Here is a 16,583-nt window from a genome sequence, read left to right on the forward strand (position 1 = left end):
TTGTGAAGCTGTATATATAAGTCTAAGTGATATTGCTATTATCGTATTCTATAATACGCAAATCATGTTTTGTGCATTTGTTTTAAGAACTTATTGTATACATTTGATAATACAGTGTTCCCTCGATTTTCGCGGGTTCGAACTTCGCGGAACGTCTATACCACGGGTTTTTCAAAAATATTAATTAAAAAATACTTCGCGGCTTCCCCCCCTATACCACGGTTTTTCCCACCCGATGACATCATATGTCATTGCCAAACTTTCATCTGCCTTTAAAAAACATTTTTAAAAATAAACTTTAATAAATAAACTTGGTGAATAATAATCTAAATGGTTGCTAAAGGAATGGGAAATTGTAATTTAGGGGTTAGGAGTGTTAAGGGAAGGCTTGGGATACTGTTCATAGCCAAAAATAGTGTATTTACTTCCGCATTTCTACTTCGCGGAAATTCAACTTTTGCGGGCGGTCTCGGAACGCATCCCCCGCGAAAATCAAGGGAACACTGTACACTTTAATAAATTGGACAACTTTGCAACTGTATAAAGATAAAAATTGTGAGCTAAGAACAAAAGAAGTTGCCTTACATTAAACGAGATTACTGGTTCTACACATGCCTGTTTTGTCTACACAAGTTGGCAGCGGCTTTTTAGATTTCCAATGGGAATTTTTCCAGCCCTATCCAGATTAAAGGAAGGGCACTCTCTATGTGAAAACAGACAATTGGTTGCCTAACCTCTACTTGAAAACCTCTAGTGATGGAGCACCCACTGGTGGTGTCAAAAAAGGAGGCAAGAACATTTCTTTACTGTTGTTCACCTACAGACAGAATCTTGCCAGACTAAACCAATATGTTTGCATAATTATAGATACACTGTGTGACTAGCTAGGGAAGATAAATTCTTGCTCTCTTCTCCCTGCCAGACCTTCTGGGGAGCAGACCTTCCCTCCTGTGACTCTAGACTACATTCCACCACAAATTCTTAGGCTTAGGTTAGGGTTAAGTATTTACTGAGCATTCTTTGAGAAAGAATTAACAATAATAAGAGCAGGTTTGATCACCTCAACCAGCAGGTTTATTGTATAGAGCAGAAGTACAAACTGGCGGCCCGCGGACAGGATGCGTCAGACACAGGCCACACCCACCCAAGCTCCGCAAAGGGGGAAAAGATACGTCATGTGACAGCAATGTGATGCAGCGAGTTAGACACCCATGCTGTATAGCAGTGATGGCGAACCTGTGGCACGCGGAGCCATATCTGCTGGCACACAAGGCATTGCCCTAGCTGAGCTCCAACATGCATGCGTATGCCGGCCATCTGATTTTTGGCTCGCACAGAGGCTCTGGGAGGGCGTTTTTGGCTTTCAGAGACCCTCCAGGGGAATGGGGGAGGGCATTTTTACCCTACCCCGGCTCCAGGGAAGGCTTTGGAGCCTGGGAAGGGCAAAACACAAGCCTATGGGGCCCACCAGAAGTTGGGAAACAGGCTGTTTCTGGCCTCCAGAGGGCCTCCGGGGGGGTGGCAGATGCTGTTTTTGCCCTCCCCAGGCACTGAATTATAGGTGTAGGCACTTGCACATGCGCGATAGCACGCCCGCACATCAACTCCCCCCCAGAGATCAGAACTGGCCCCACCCTCCTTGCCTTTCGTAAATTACTTAAGACCCACCTATATTGCCAGGCATGGGGGGGATTGAGACACCTCCCCCAGGCTTATAGACTTTATATATGGTATGTTTGTGTTGTATGTTTTTTAAATGACGGGTTTTTAAATACTTTCTTTTAATATTAGATTTGTTACACTGTATATTGTTATTATTATTGTTGTGAGCCGCCCCTAGTCTGTGGAAAGGGGGAGCGTGCAAATCTAATAAATAATAATAATAATAATAATAATAATAATAATAATAATAATGATTATTATTACATGGAAACATAGAAGTCTGACGGCAGAAAAAGACCTCATGGTCCATCTAGTCTGCCCTTATACTATTTTCTGTATTTTATCTTAGGATGGATAGATGTTTATCCCAGGCAGAATTTTCTTTTAAATAAGACACACTTCTTGCATGCATTGTGTTTGATATGATAATACAATGAGTTTTGAGTACCCTAACAATTACTCTGTCTTTTTTTTTTTTGGTTTATAGGAGGGGGTTGCTTACAATTTACATGGCCAATTTGGTAAGTAATGCTATTATAATGCAGTATACATAAAAGCTATGTGTATGTATGTGTGTATGGATTGACTCCTCTTTTGATCCCATGAGATGTAGTCCTTCCATTGGCTTAACTAATACCTAGAGCCCAAATCCACATTGCTTTTGAAACTGAAAAGACAGAGTCCGCACAGAGTTGGGCGGACTACAAATCAAAACAACAAACAAACAAACAAACAAAGTTTTCTGGGATGAAGACTATTATCATGTTCTATTAATCTTAAAAATTAATTTATTGTTTTGAGCCTCCCTGAGTCATTATTATTATTATTATTATTATTATTATTATTATTATTATTAAATAGATTAGATTATATTTATTGGATTTATATGCTGCCCCTCTCCGCAGACTCGGGGCGGCTCACAGTAATAGTAGTAGTAGTAGTAGTAGTAGTAGTAGTAGTAGTAATAATAATAATAATAATAATAATAATAATAATCCAATAGAATGCCTTCCGGCCAGCCCTCCTCATCTAATGCAGATTGGATTTCTGGGAGCAGTAGATTATCATTATCATTAAAGTTGTTGATAATAAATTTTGCTTGGACAAAATGTATATAATGTGATCTGCATTAATAGTCAATAATAAAAAAATAACAGGACTATAATTATACAGAGAGTATAATCTTATAATTTTTGATGATTGTATTTTATGAGTATGATCATGAGTTATGACTTGTTGCTTGTATGTACACTGAGAGCTTTTGCACCGGAGATAAATTCCTTGTGTATCCAATCATACTTGGTCAATAAAGAATTCTATTCTATTCTATTCCATTCCATTCAATTCCATTCCATTCTTACCCCTACTCCTATCCCTACCCCTACCCCTTTTCTATATCCTATCCTAGTCCTAGTCCTATTTCTATTTCATCCCATCCCATCCTTAAAGTAAGGAAGTTACTTAAGGTGTTCAGAAGTTCTGCATTTCACTCCTGACACCACTGATGGAACAGATGGCAAGGTGGACAAAGAAATTTGAATGAAGTGCATAGTTGAATTGTTTAGGATAGGCATGGGGGAACTGAGACATCTCCCCCAGGATTTTATATTTTATGTTTGGTATGTATGTGTTGTATGGTTTTAATTGCTGGGGTTTTATATATATTTTTTCTTTTAATATTGTTCTGTCGGGCTCTCTGGTAGATTCCTCCCAAAAATTCACAGGTACAAATTTCAGACACACACACGTTTTAAAATTCAAAACAATATTCTTTATAATGAAAATTCACTTAAACTAAGCCCTCTTTTGGTATAGCAAAGAGCACTCGTCTCCAAACAAACTGGTAATTTGTACAAGTCCCTTATCAGTTCTGTGATACTTAGCTTGCAGCTGTGAGGAAATTCACAGCCCTTCTTCTTTCACAAAGTGAAACACACGTTGCTCTGGTTTAGTTTCAAAGCGGGGAAAAATCAGCACACAAAAGGTCAAAGTCAGTAAAGCAGTCATGAAACACAATGATCAGATAATCCTCCACAATGGCCAAACCCACAGGCTGCTATTTATAGCAGCCTCACTAATTACCACAGCCCCACCCAACCACAGGTGGCCTCATTTTCTTTGATAATAATCTCTCAGTTGTTGCTGCCTATGCATTGCTCTCCGCATGGGTGGCTGTATCATTAACTCTTGTTCTGAATCCAAGGAGGAGCTAGATAATTGATCTCCTTCTGAGCTGTCTGCCCCACTCTCCTCCTCCCTGTCACTCATGTCTTCTTGGTCAGAGGAGCCTTCATCAGCATACTCCACCGGGGGCAAAACAGGCCTGCAGCATGTGGATGTCTCCCCCACATCCACAGTCTTTGGGGCAGGAGCAGGGCCAGAGCTAAAAACAACAAATATTAGATTTGTTTCACTGTTATATTGTCTTTTATTATTGCTGTGAGCCGCCCTGAGTCTTCGGAGAGGGGCGACATACAAATCTAATAAATTATTATTATATGCTTACTTAGATTTACTTCCAGTGCGAATAGAAGAAGCACAGGGCTGTGCTATAGAATTCATAGCCAATAGACGGATCGTATGACAAATCTGCACTCTTGAAAGTATTTATTCACACCGGACAGCCAAGGGGTGGGTAAGAAGCTGGAAACCTTTGAATGAAAAACAAGAAGTTTGGTTTAGATGTGACAGGGAGATAATCTTTGGATTCTGTGAGGGCATTGTGTGATTAGAGTGTTATTAAAAAAATAACAGGAACAATAATTTTACAAAGTGGTGTAAAGTTAAAAATAATTGTCCCACTCCCTGCTCCCATGAGTCATGTTAAATATTTCCGTACAAATTGTTCGTGGATAATTTACAATGGTTAAGTAAATAGGCTTAAGGATATGACTTTAACAACAAAGTTTCTTTTAGAGTTTTTCAAATGTGGCTATCTTAACCGAGAAAATATTGAAAGTATTGCTTATATTATTGTTCCGCTAGTATATATATTTAAATGATTCTGTTAGTTGAATAAAAATATCCAAATTCATAAATCCATTAAAGTAATGATAGTTCCCCATGTAGCTGTCCCCCTGATAGCCATCAACTAGACCAGTGTTTCCCAACCTTGGCAACTTGAAGATATTTGGACTTCAACTCCCAGAATTCCCCAGCCAGCGAAGGCTGTCTGGGGAATTCTGGGAGTTGAAGTCCAGATATCTTCAAGTTGCCAAGGTTGGGAAACACTGAATTAGACAATGTCACTTGGCGGAATCTAGAGAAAGAGCCTTCTCTGCGGGGGCCCCGGCCCTCTGGAACCAGCTGCCCCCCGAGATTTGTACTGCCCCCACCCTCCTCGCCTTCCCTAAATGTCTAAAGACTCATCTGTGCTGCCAAGCTTGGGGCAATTAGATCCTAGCCCCCTGGCCAATGAGTGTAGGTATGTTTTGCTGTGTGAATGGGATTGACCAGTCCTCAATAACCTCTTGTTCAGTGCTTTTGCAAATTTGAATAATTGCTAAATGAGCAATTGTTAAATGGGGATTACCTGTAATATGTTTTGGATTTCACAGCATCATTCTTCAGATGAAAAAGATTCAGGTACCCACTAAATAATCGATGAAGTGGTTAGGCAACTTAGGTAACCAGTGCATTTTTTAAAACTTGGTTTTGTATTAAAATAACAACTTAAATTACCTCTGGCGTTATTTATTTTATTTATTTATTTATTAGATTTGTATGCCGCCCCTCTCCACAGACTCGGGGCGGCTAACAACAATAATAAAACAGCATATAACAAATCTAATATTTAATAACTAAAAAGCCCTTATTAAAACCAAACATATGGATAAAACTTCAGGGAAATCTACACCACCTATATGTTTAAACCACAGGCTGCAAAGCATGGAAGCCCCAGCTCTAACGCTGGCCCTCTACACTCTTCTTACTACTCTTTTTTGCTCTAATTTTCTATCCTTCCTCCTCTTGTATCTCTTTCCCTTCTTCCCTAATCCCCTTCCCTTTCTTCTTTTCTCCCTCCCCACTTACACGTACTATATAGGTAAACTATAATTGCTAGAATGTACATTATATATATTCCCTTTACTTTTCTGTACCCCGTTTTTAATGTATATATTCAATAAACATATTAAATAAATAAATAAAAATAAAAAAATTGTATAGGCCTAGGGGGAAAGGGATATCTCAATTCCCCCATGCCTGACGACAAAGGTGGGTTTTTAAAGACTAAGTATACTGTATAATATTAGTCTTCCTGGCCTGAAGATTTTTAGGGCTTGAGCTAATTTGCAAAATTTTCATTTCTTGCCATGTTGGCTGGGGAATTTTTAGGGTAAAACTCCTGAGAATTTGGAGAAGGTTGGGCCAGTGGTTCTTTATTTGTTTTTCAATTCCCCGGGTGACTCTTTTTTCCTAGGGTGACAGAAACTTTTCATTGTTTAGCAACATGACTGTGTATTTGCCGAAATGGAGGAGGATAAATTTATTTTATTTATTCTAACCTGGGAGTGTGGGAGGGCTGTTAATGTGATTTAACAACACTTCTGCATATCAAAAGATAAGTCAACTTTTATTTATGTATTTATTTCCTGCTTTTATTATTTTTATAAACTCAAGTTGGCGAATATACTTAATTCTGTACTCCTTTCTTCTACTATTTCTCTCATACCGTGTTTCCCCAAAAATAAGACAGCGTCTTATATTAATTTTTGCTTCCAAAGATGTGGTACGTCTTATTTCCAGGGGATGTCTTATTTGTTTTCAATGAATTGTATCCTGTATCCTGCTGCAGCAAAAACGCATCCAAACACGCAGCCGCATGTTGGATGCGTGTTGGATGTGTTTTAAATCTGATTGATACAGTGTGACTGTTTTAGAATTCAGGGTCTTGTTTGGAACATTTGACTATGGCCAAGTTTTAGAAATACAGTATCCTTATTGTAAACTTTCTGAGGAATTATTAAGTGGTCATAGATACTAAATACCAAGGCCATGAAATCAGGCTTCTACTTACCGTCCCTGCTGGTTCGCATTGCAAATGGAAGTGTACTTCCCAGAAATTACCCTCTGAGTATGGGCAGAAGCCTTTGCACATGTGCAGAGGGTTTTTTTTTGGCAATCTGCAGTGACCGGAGGACCAGGAGTGTGGGCCGCCAAGTCATTGCTGCCAGTTTGGCGAATGACAGGAAATTTCTGCTACCACTACCACTGCACGAAATGTATTTCCTGCTATTGCATTTAAGAACATCATGCCAGTTCTGGAAATGGCTGTTTTGTTTTGTTTTAAATATTTATATTAATGCAAGTATCAAGATCTGCAATTGGGGAACCTCTGATGTTCCAGATGTTGCTGATTGATGATTCTTTGCATCTTTCCTTCATTATCATTTTTTTTTTGGTGGTTGAGATCACCTGAATCAGCAGAGGTTCCTCATTTTTGAGGGAGGTAGATGTCTTTTGCACTCCAGTTTTAACAAAACAGCCAATGATCTCACTAGGAGCCAGTACAAAAAGATATATGTAAGCTAATACTAGATCTAACGTAGGGAGGAATGTGGACTGCAGCATCTCAACCAGTTGCAATCAATGAATCAACATTTCTGTAATACCGAGGAACTGAAAATGATAGTCGCTGTTAGTGGAGGGTGGACAAACGTTCACAAGTCTTTCCAAATCTATTTCGGATGGCACATGTTGACGGCAAGACATTTTTAAGATGGCCAGAAAAGGGATGTATTGGTAACATATATGTATATAAGGCGATCCTTCTAAAGATATATTGAGATCAAAGAGAACCCCAGATTCCAGCCAGAGGAGAAAAGGATACGTGATCACAGCAGTTATTTTTATCTGATAAGATAGGAAAAGTGGGCCTGAGATCACTCTTGGAAGTAAAAGATACAGAAGATAAAAAGCTGGCAAAAAATATGGAGGAAGTACATCAAAGAAGATCCCAAATAGAGTGATACCTTGTCTTACAAACTTAATTGGTTCCGGGACGAGGTTCTTAAGGTGAAAAGTTTGTAAGATGAAACAATGCTTCCCATAGGAATCAACGGAAAAGTGATTAATGCGTGCAAGCCCAAAATTCACCCCTTTTGCCAGCTGAAGCGCCCGTTTTTGCGCGGCTGAGGCTCCCCTCCATGGGAAACACCACCTCCGGACTTCTGTGTTTTTGTGATGTTGCAGGGGAATCCCAGCAGAGGAATCCCAGCATCGCAAAAACGAGCGCTTCGCTGGCAATGGGAGTCTGGAGGTGAGGTTTCCCAGTGAAGGGAGCATCAGTGAAATCGCAGCATCGCAAAACCACCGAAGTCCTCAAAACCCCACCTCCGGACCTCTGTGTTTTTCGATGCTGCGATTTCACTGAGGCTCCCCTCGCTGGGAAACGCCACCTCTGGACTTCCGTTGCCAGCGAAGCACTTGTTTTTGCGCTGCTGGGATTCCCCTGCTGGGATTCCCCTGCAGCATCACAAAAACACGGAAGTCCAGAGGTGGGGTTTCCCATGGAGGGGAGCCTTAGGGGAATCCCAGCAGCGCAAAAACGGGTGGTTTGCTGGCAACGGAATTCCGGAGGTGGGGCATCGCAGTGGCGGCGGTGGGTTTGTAAGGTGAAAATAGTTTGTAAGAAGAGGCAAAAAAATCTTAAACCCCGGGTTTGTATCTCGAAAAGTTTGTATGACGAGACGTTTGTAAGACGAGGTATCACTGTATTTCAACTCAAGGAAAAAAATCAGCAGGTAGGATAGAACCGCGCCAAAAGTGAGTAGTGTTATTCAGTGGAACAATTTGAGATGTGCACATTTCTTTATTAATCTTTCTTCTAGTTCCTAGCTAGAAGCTTTCAAAACAGTTAATAAAACACTGTTCTGTCCCCAGTTACGAATGTAGTTTAATTAATGAACCACTGCTGATTTGTGAAACACACAAATCAAAAGAAGCAATCCTTGTTTGCAGAAAGTCAGTGGCTAATTAGCATTCATTAGGAACTGCCATAGGTTCAGTCAGTCTTAGTTCAAAACAAGACAATTAGTTCCTCTTGATAAGAAAACCAAAACAAGAGAAACAGGACTTCACAATACAAGGCAGGGAAGAGTTTGAACTAATTGATTCCTGCAGCTTTCCATCTACTATTGTTCTTAAATATAGAGAAGTGGCCAATTACCCTGTGTTACTCATGAGGAGGCCTCCTCTAGAGTAAACCTTGCTGCCTCTTGGCAGCCCTGCCTGCTCTTGCATTCAGGAAAGGAGTTGCCCCTCCTTTCTCATCACTGACAAAAGGTACTGGAGGTTCTGTAGGCCCTGGCTGCATTCCTACCTCTGGCACCGAGTCCTCATCAGCCTCCTCACTGTCCAACTCCAGTGCCAGCTGCGCAGGCCGCTGGCGGGCCACAACAAACACATGTGAAGCTGCCAACACATAGAACAAGGGTGTCAAACTCGATTTCAGGGTTATGTTTGATCTCAGGGGGCTAGGAGGGGACATGGAAGGATGGGCGTGGCCAGCTCAATATCTCTTGTGCCAGAGGTGCCTGTGGCGGTCCGAGTGCTCTGCCGGAGAAAACGGGCTCCCGAGCTCCGTTTTTGGCTGCAACTGCCTCCTGCAACCCACTGCCAGAGAAAATGGACCTCCAGAGCCAGTCCTTGTTTCCAGGGTGGCCCAGTGGGCCAGATCTAAGTCCCCCATGGGCCAGATGCGGCCCCCGGGCCTTGAGATTGATACTCCTGACATAGAATGATATTGAACAACAATATAAAACAATGAACTGGGAATAAAGCTAACAGATTGTCTGAAACGAAAGCCTGTATTTTGTTAGGCATCGATGGGTTTGGAAGTTTTGGAAAACAGTTCCTTGAGAGAAAAGTTGTGGCCATCATTTTTTCTTAGAGTAATAAAGTGCCCGCCAGGCATGGGACCTTTTAAACAAATTTGTACCTGCTGCATCTGCTTTCATCTTTTACACAAAGCATGTTTCCTTCCTTCCTTCCTTCCTTCCTTCCTTCCTTCCTTCCTTCCTTCCTTCCTTCCTTCCTTCCTTCCTTCCTTCCTTCCTTCCTTCCTTCCTTCCTTCCTTCCTTCCTCCCTCCCTCCCTCCCTCCCTCCCTCCCTCCCTCCCTCAAACTGTACCTTAAGAATGTTTTCTTTTTTCTTGACAAAACATCATTTTGAGCATGCCAGCTTGGTAGAAAAGTTGTCCAGACTGGGTTTACGCTGCTGGGGGATTTCAATCTGTTTTCAATTAGTTTGGTAGCTCATGGCTACCATGACCATGACCCAAGTTATTGGGCCAACCACATGGTGTGTTTGTTTTTTTCTTCCATGTCTCGACCAAACTTTAAACTGCCAAAATGAAGCCATCTTCTTGGCTTTTGTCGTTGGCCAAAAATACATGTTTCTGGTAGTAGCTGACATACCAGCAGATGGGCCGAGCTCGGTATCTCTCCATGTTCACGCAACGTGGTGTTATCGGCTAAGAGCGTCCACTTGAGTATATTGGTTTTAAATTTAGCCACTCCAATTCGCAACCTATTCTGGATCCTCCAGGTAGTATAAGGGTGGTCGGATTCTTCAGCCATACTCCCTTTGCTCGATGGTCTCCTTCCTCCATCTTTTAATTAGAATTTGTTCTTGTGTATCCTCATGTGTTTGCTTTTGCCATGGAAATGACATTTGTTCCTAGATCTGAGTCAACAGGCTTGGGGCATATGCCTGTTCAGAGGATGTCAAACATCATTCTTAGTTCTCTTCCTTAGTTCTCTCAGCATCTGCTGCTAGCTCTATCCTTAAGTGGAGCAATGACAGCGGGAGGATATATTTTGTCAATTGGTGTAGGTTTGAGACCACCTGTCACTAAGCCTACTCCTTCATTGATGGATGATGCCAACTTGTTTGGCATATGCAAATGTGCTCCACATCTGGAACAGCACACTCATCTGCAGTGACATTCAAGGCCAAATGTTGGGGTTGGGTCATATACAGTGTTCCCTTGCTTTTCGTGTAGAGATGCGGAAGTAAATACACTATTTTTGGCTATGAACAGTATCACAAGCCTTCCCTTAACTCTTTAAACCCCTAAATTGCAATTTTCCATTCCCTTAGCAACCATTCAGATTATTACTCATCATGTTTATTTATTAAAGTTTATTTTAAAAAAAATATTTATTAAAGGCAGACAAAAGTTTGGCAATGACATATGATGTCATCGGGTGGGAAAAACCATGGTAAAGGAAAAAAACCTGTCAAGTATTTTTTAATTAATATTTTTGAAAAACCGTGGTATAGACTTTCCGCGAAGTTCGAACCCGCGAAAATTGAGGGAACACTGTATTACAATTGTTTTGCACCTCAGGGCAATGGCGATGTGATTTTTGAGTTGGTACGTGTTGTCATCTGTCTGTCATCTGTCTGTCAGCGAACCAGCTAGCATCGGAGCAATAAATCCCAAACCACTGCCGTGTGAACACAGAAAAGTTCCTTTTATTATCAGAGCCATGTCTGGATTCTTGCCATGCAATACCAACATTGGAATTCACTTCCGTAATTTTTTAGATTAAAGTTCATTTCCACAACCCCACACCCACAAGTGAATCACATGTTCCAATCCAGGGAAGGGAATGCTGGCTTCTTTATTTATTTTATTTATTATTTATTTGTTAAATTTGTATGCCGCCCCTCTCCATAGACTCGGGGCGGCTCACAACAGTAGTAGAAAAAACAATGTACAATACAAATCTAATAATTAAAACTAAAAACCCACAGTTTAAAAAACATGCACACAACATACCATACATAAACAATATAGGCCTGGGGAACTTATCTCAGTTCCCCCATGCCTGACGGCAGAGGTGGGTTTTAAGGAGTTTACGAAAGGCAAGGAGGGTGGGGGCAGTTCTAATCTCAGGGGGGAGCTGGTTCCAGAGGGTCGGGGCCGCCACAGAGAAGGCTCTTCCCCTGGGACCCGCAAAATGACATTGTTTAGTCCAGAGGTCCCCAACCGCCGGTCCGCGGACCGGGACCGGGCCGTTGGGGTTTTCCAGCCGGTCCGCGGCGTCGGAGACCCAAAGCCCATCCTGCGTGGAGGGAGACGGAGCCAAGCGGGGCCACCCGGAGACCTTTTCCCGTCTTCTTCTCCTCGCTCGCTCCCCTCATAACCAGCAGCCCCGCTCGCGGGGGGATGCCCGTTCGTAGCTACGCCAGCCCGCCAAGCGTCGAGGGGGCTTCTGAGGCTGAAGGGAAGAGCCGGAATGCCCTTCCCGCGTTTAGATTGCTTGCCGTTGGGGGAAACGGAGGAGGCGGCGGCGGCGGTGGGGCGCGATCGCCTAGTTTCTGGAGCGAGGAGAAAAGAACCGCCGCCTCCTCCGTTTCCCCCAACGGCAAGCAATCTAAACCCGGGAAGGGCATTCCGGCGCTTCCCTTCAGCCTCAGAAGCCCCCTCGACGCTGGAGGGATGGTTATGAGGGGAGCGAGCGAGGAGAAGAAGACGTCCCACTCATCGCTCCTGAGGGAACGGGCGAGGGCGTCGGAGACCCAAAGCCCATCCTGCGTGGAGGGAGACGGAGCCAAGCGGGGCCACCCGGAGACCTTTTCCCGTCTTCTTCTCCTCGCTCGCTCCCCTCATAACCAGCAGCCCCGCTCGCGGGGGGATGCCCGTTCGTAGCTACGCCAGCCCGCCAAGCGTCGAGGGGGCTTCTGAGGCTGAAGGGAAGAGCCGGAATGCCCTTCCCGCGTTTAGATTGCTTGCCGTTGGGGGAAACGGAGGAGGCGGCGGCGGCGGTGGGGCGCGATCGCCTAGTTTCTGGAGCGAGGAGAAAACAACCGCCGCCTCCTCTGTTTCCCCCAATCTAAACGCGGGAAGGGCATTCCGGCTCTTCCCTTCAGCCTCAGAAGCCCCCTCGACGCTTGGCGGGCTGGTAGCTACGAACGGGCATCCCCCCGCGAGCGGGGCGGCTGGTTATGAGGGGAGCGAGCGAGGAGAAGAAGACGGGAAAAGGTCTCCGGGTGTGTGCGTGTGTGCGCCCGCGCGCGCCCCGGGCAGCCAAAGAGCCTCTGTTGTTAAACTCTCCCGAGAGCGGAGAGCCTCTTGCAGCAGCTGCCAAAGCCACCGGCTTTGGCGCCGCTCGTCCCGCTCATCGCCCGTATCCAGCAGATAGGCTTTGAGTTTTTGGCTGGGGGGGGGAGAAGTAGGACCTTCCTAAGTCCCCCCCAGTCAAAATCACAAAGCCAGGCAGCCCCCAGCCGCCAAAGGAGCCTCCTCATTCTCCCCGCCCTGTGGAGAAGTGTGGAGGGCTGCGTCACTAAGCTCCACCCCTCCATAACCCCACCCCCATATGACCAAAGCCCCCCCCCCACCGGGCCGTAGAAAACTCGTCTAACTTAAAGCCGGTCCCTGGTGCTAAAAAGGTTGGGGAGCTCTGGTTTAGTCGACGGGACACGGAGAAGGCCAACTCTGTGGGACCTAATTGGTCGCTGGGATTCGTGCAGCAGAAGGCGGTCCCGGACATATTCTTTCTTGTTCAGTCGATCTAGGGCCCTGCACCAAGAATGTGCCATGGTGCCAATCCCTCTCTCTCACTCCTCCCATATCCCTATCGCTGTTACTGTGTCAGGTGGCCTGACACTAGTCCCTTGTTGGGGATAGATTATGCTGCGAGAGCAATCATGGTCTTCCCCAAATATGCCCATGTTACACCAACATTCCGCAGTCTGCATTGGTTGCTGATCAATTTCCGGTCACAATTCAAAGTGTTGGTTATGACCTATAAAGCCCTTCATGGCATCGGACCAGAATATCTCCGGGACTGCCTTCTGCCGCACGAATCCCAGCGACCGGTTAGGTCCCACAGAGTTGGCCTTCTCCGGGTCCCGTCAACAAAACAATGTCATTTGGCAGGACCCAGGAGAAGAGCCTTCTCTGTGGCTGCCCCAACCCTCTGGAACAAGCTCCCCCCAGATATCACAGTTGCCCCCATCCTCCTTGCCTTTCGCAAGCTCCTTAAAACCCACCTCTGTCGTGAGGCATGGGGGAATTGAAATTTTTCTCTTCCCCCTAGGCTTATAGAATTTATACATGGTATGCTTGTTTGTATGATTGGTCTCTTAAATTGGGGTTTTTTAGATTATTTTTAATATTAGATTTGTTACATTGTCTTCTTTATTGTTGTTAGCCACCCCAAGTCTTCGGAGAGGGGCGGCATACAAATCTAATAAATAAATAAATACATACATACATACCTACATACATACATACATAAATGTTAACTTTGGAGTTTTCTGTGGCTGTTCCCCACAGCAGGGAGTGCCGGTCAACCGGAGCTGCGTGCACATCACAGCAAGATTTGGCTTCTGCGCATACGCACGAAGCAAATGTCACGAGAAGACCTTGCACATGTGCGCTTCCTCTTGCAAGACTTTACTCCCTGCGCATGCGCAGAAGCCAAATCTCACTCTGACGTGCTTGCCTGCCCGCTGATCACTCAGAGCTGGCGCGCTCAGCTCTGTTTCTGCTACCAGCAGCAACCCGATACTTCCCCCAAACCACAAAACAAATTTACTCGGCCTATGCGTGGAATATCTTTCTAGCCTTAACCATAAAGTTAAAAGTATTAACAAGTCCTGTGGTAGTCCAGAATCTTAATTGAATGTGCAGATTTCCACTGAAAGGGAATGTGTTCTAAGTACAGTGATACCTCGTCTTACAAACCCCTCATCATACAAACTTTTCGAGATACAAAGCCGGGGTTTAAGATTTTTTTGCCTCTTTTTCTAAAGTATTTTCACCTTACAAACCCAAGCCGCCGCCACTGGGATGCCCCGCCTCTGGACTTCTGTTGCCAGTGAAGCGCTCGTTTTTGCGCTGCTGGGATTCCCCTTAGGCTCCCCTCCATGGAAAACACCACCTCCGGACTTCCGTGGTTTTGCGATGCTGCAGGGGAATCCCAGGAGCGCAAAAACGGGTGCTTCGCTGGCAATGGAAGTCTGGAGGTGGGGTTTCCCAGCGAGGGGAGCCTCAGCGAAATCGCAGCATCACAAAAACACGGAAGTCCGGAGGTGGGGTTTCAAGGACTTCTGTGTTTTTGCGATGCTGCAATTTCCCTGAGGCTCCCCTCGCTGGAAACCCCACCTCTGGACTTCCGTTGCCAGTGAAGCACTCATTTTTGCACTGCTGGGATTCCCCTGCTGGGATTCCCCTACAGCATCACAAAAACACAGAATTCCGGGGGTGGGGTTTCCCATGGAGGGGAGCCTCAGAGGAATCCCAGCAGTGCAAAAACGGGTGCTTCAGCTGGCAAAAGGGGTGAGTTTTGGGCTTGCACGCATTAATCGCTTTTCCATTGATTCCTATGGGAAACATTGTTTTGTCTTACAAATTTTTCAACCTACAAACCTTGTCCCGGAACCAATTAAGTTCGTAAGATGAGGTATGACTGTACATCCATATTGAGGATGTTTCAGTGAAATGAATTAATTCTGCCAAAAATGTCTCTAATGAAACATCGAAGTATGTAAGAAAGAGTAAATAGACTTAATCGAATCTGCTATTGTAAGGGATGAATTTTGGTTTATCGAATTTCTAGCAACTATCAAAGAGTTAGAGTATATTATCAATGTTGGTGAAAGTCATAAACAGGCATGGTAATTTGTGGCTGAAATGAATTGATCTAAATTCTTTCCACCTAGTTTAGGTGAGCAATCAGTCACCTTGGTCTCTTCGGTTTCACTCCAAACTATTTTGGTTACTTTGTAAGGAGCTCGCCGATGCTGAAAATGTTCCGATGCTGAAAATGAAATGCATATGTTTAAAGAAAACATGTTTTACGTTAGCTTGCAAAAGCTCGGTATGCTTCCCCAAAAGTCATTTTATTCTTTGAAAACCGATGCCCTCATTGGTTAGCTATGTATATATTAAGCATCTCATATTTTGTGGAATAAGCAGTTTGGAATAGAGCAAGGACAATACGACCGCGAACCGATACCCTTAAAATAAGAAAGATTTATGAAACATAAGCAAAAGAAAAAAATTACTTGATAATCCAGATTTCTTTTTTTTTTTTCGTGGGGAGGCTTGTAATATAAGCTAATTTGATTAACAGTGCATGGTATAATCAAATTACAGAAAGTGAATAGCACTCCTATTGCCTTCTCAAAGGTCGTTTCTGCCACTCCACAGTAAATCGTTCCAAGGCAAGTTTTAAGACTTAGGAGTTATGTGAACTCTTAACATTGCTGATGTGTTCAGTTTTTTTTTTAAAAAAAATCATACACTAATAATGTTAGATCCCTGCAGCTGGTGTACTTGTGGATTGACATGGCTAATTGGCATTGGCATGTTAGCCCCAGGAAACCTCATCTGTCACTTCAGCACCGGAATTCTGACAGGAGCCAGAGAAATTATTCAAGATTTTCTCTCCTTTGTTCTTAACGCAGGGCAACCTTGCTTTCCCATTAGCTTTCTGAAACGCTTTTCAGATTTTTAATCTCAAAATGCTTGTTTTTCTGAGCGAGGTTCTTTTGAGGGTTTCTTTATTTTTTTTTTCCTACGGTGAATGAACAGGCGACATGCGCTGGAGAAGGAAGGAAAGCGAAGAGAAATGAATGCATACATTAAAAAAAGACACAAGACACAATTTGTGCTGTATCAAACTGCAATATTCAATACAATATTTTACGCTTGCGCTGACTACTCAACTAGATGGTGCATTGTGAATATGAGCAGAAAAATATTCAGGGTTTTCTAACCACCTTCAAATATGTTAAAAGTTTGTTTTGAGCAATGATTCAGGCAGACTAGGTAGGTTTTGTAGTTTAATTTTGATTAGAACAGCTTGACACAATGGTCAGATAAAATTCCATTCTACAGTACAGTGGTACCTCTACTTAAGAACTTTGCTAGATAAGAACCAGGTGTTCAAGATTTTTT

The 16,583-nt window shown here is 43.7% G+C and overlaps 1 protein-coding gene across 1 annotated transcript in view; it reads left to right on the plus strand.

Annotated features, from left to right (window-relative positions):
* The window catches only part of TMEM135 (transmembrane protein 135), a 203,107-nt gene that overhangs the window by 36,478 nt on the left and 150,046 nt on the right, over window positions 1–16,583 (plus strand). The window contains exon 4 of the mRNA XM_070749598.1: window positions 2,150–2,183. Coding sequence (XP_070605699.1) covers window positions 2,150–2,183 — 34 coding nt within the window. The remainder of the gene's footprint in view (window positions 1–2,149; window positions 2,184–16,583) is intronic.

The sequence above is a fragment of the Erythrolamprus reginae genome, chromosome 4, assembly GCF_031021105.1.
Source record: "Erythrolamprus reginae isolate rEryReg1 chromosome 4, rEryReg1.hap1, whole genome shotgun sequence".
NCBI classification, from domain to species: Eukaryota; Metazoa; Chordata; class Lepidosauria; order Squamata; family Dipsadidae; genus Erythrolamprus; species Erythrolamprus reginae.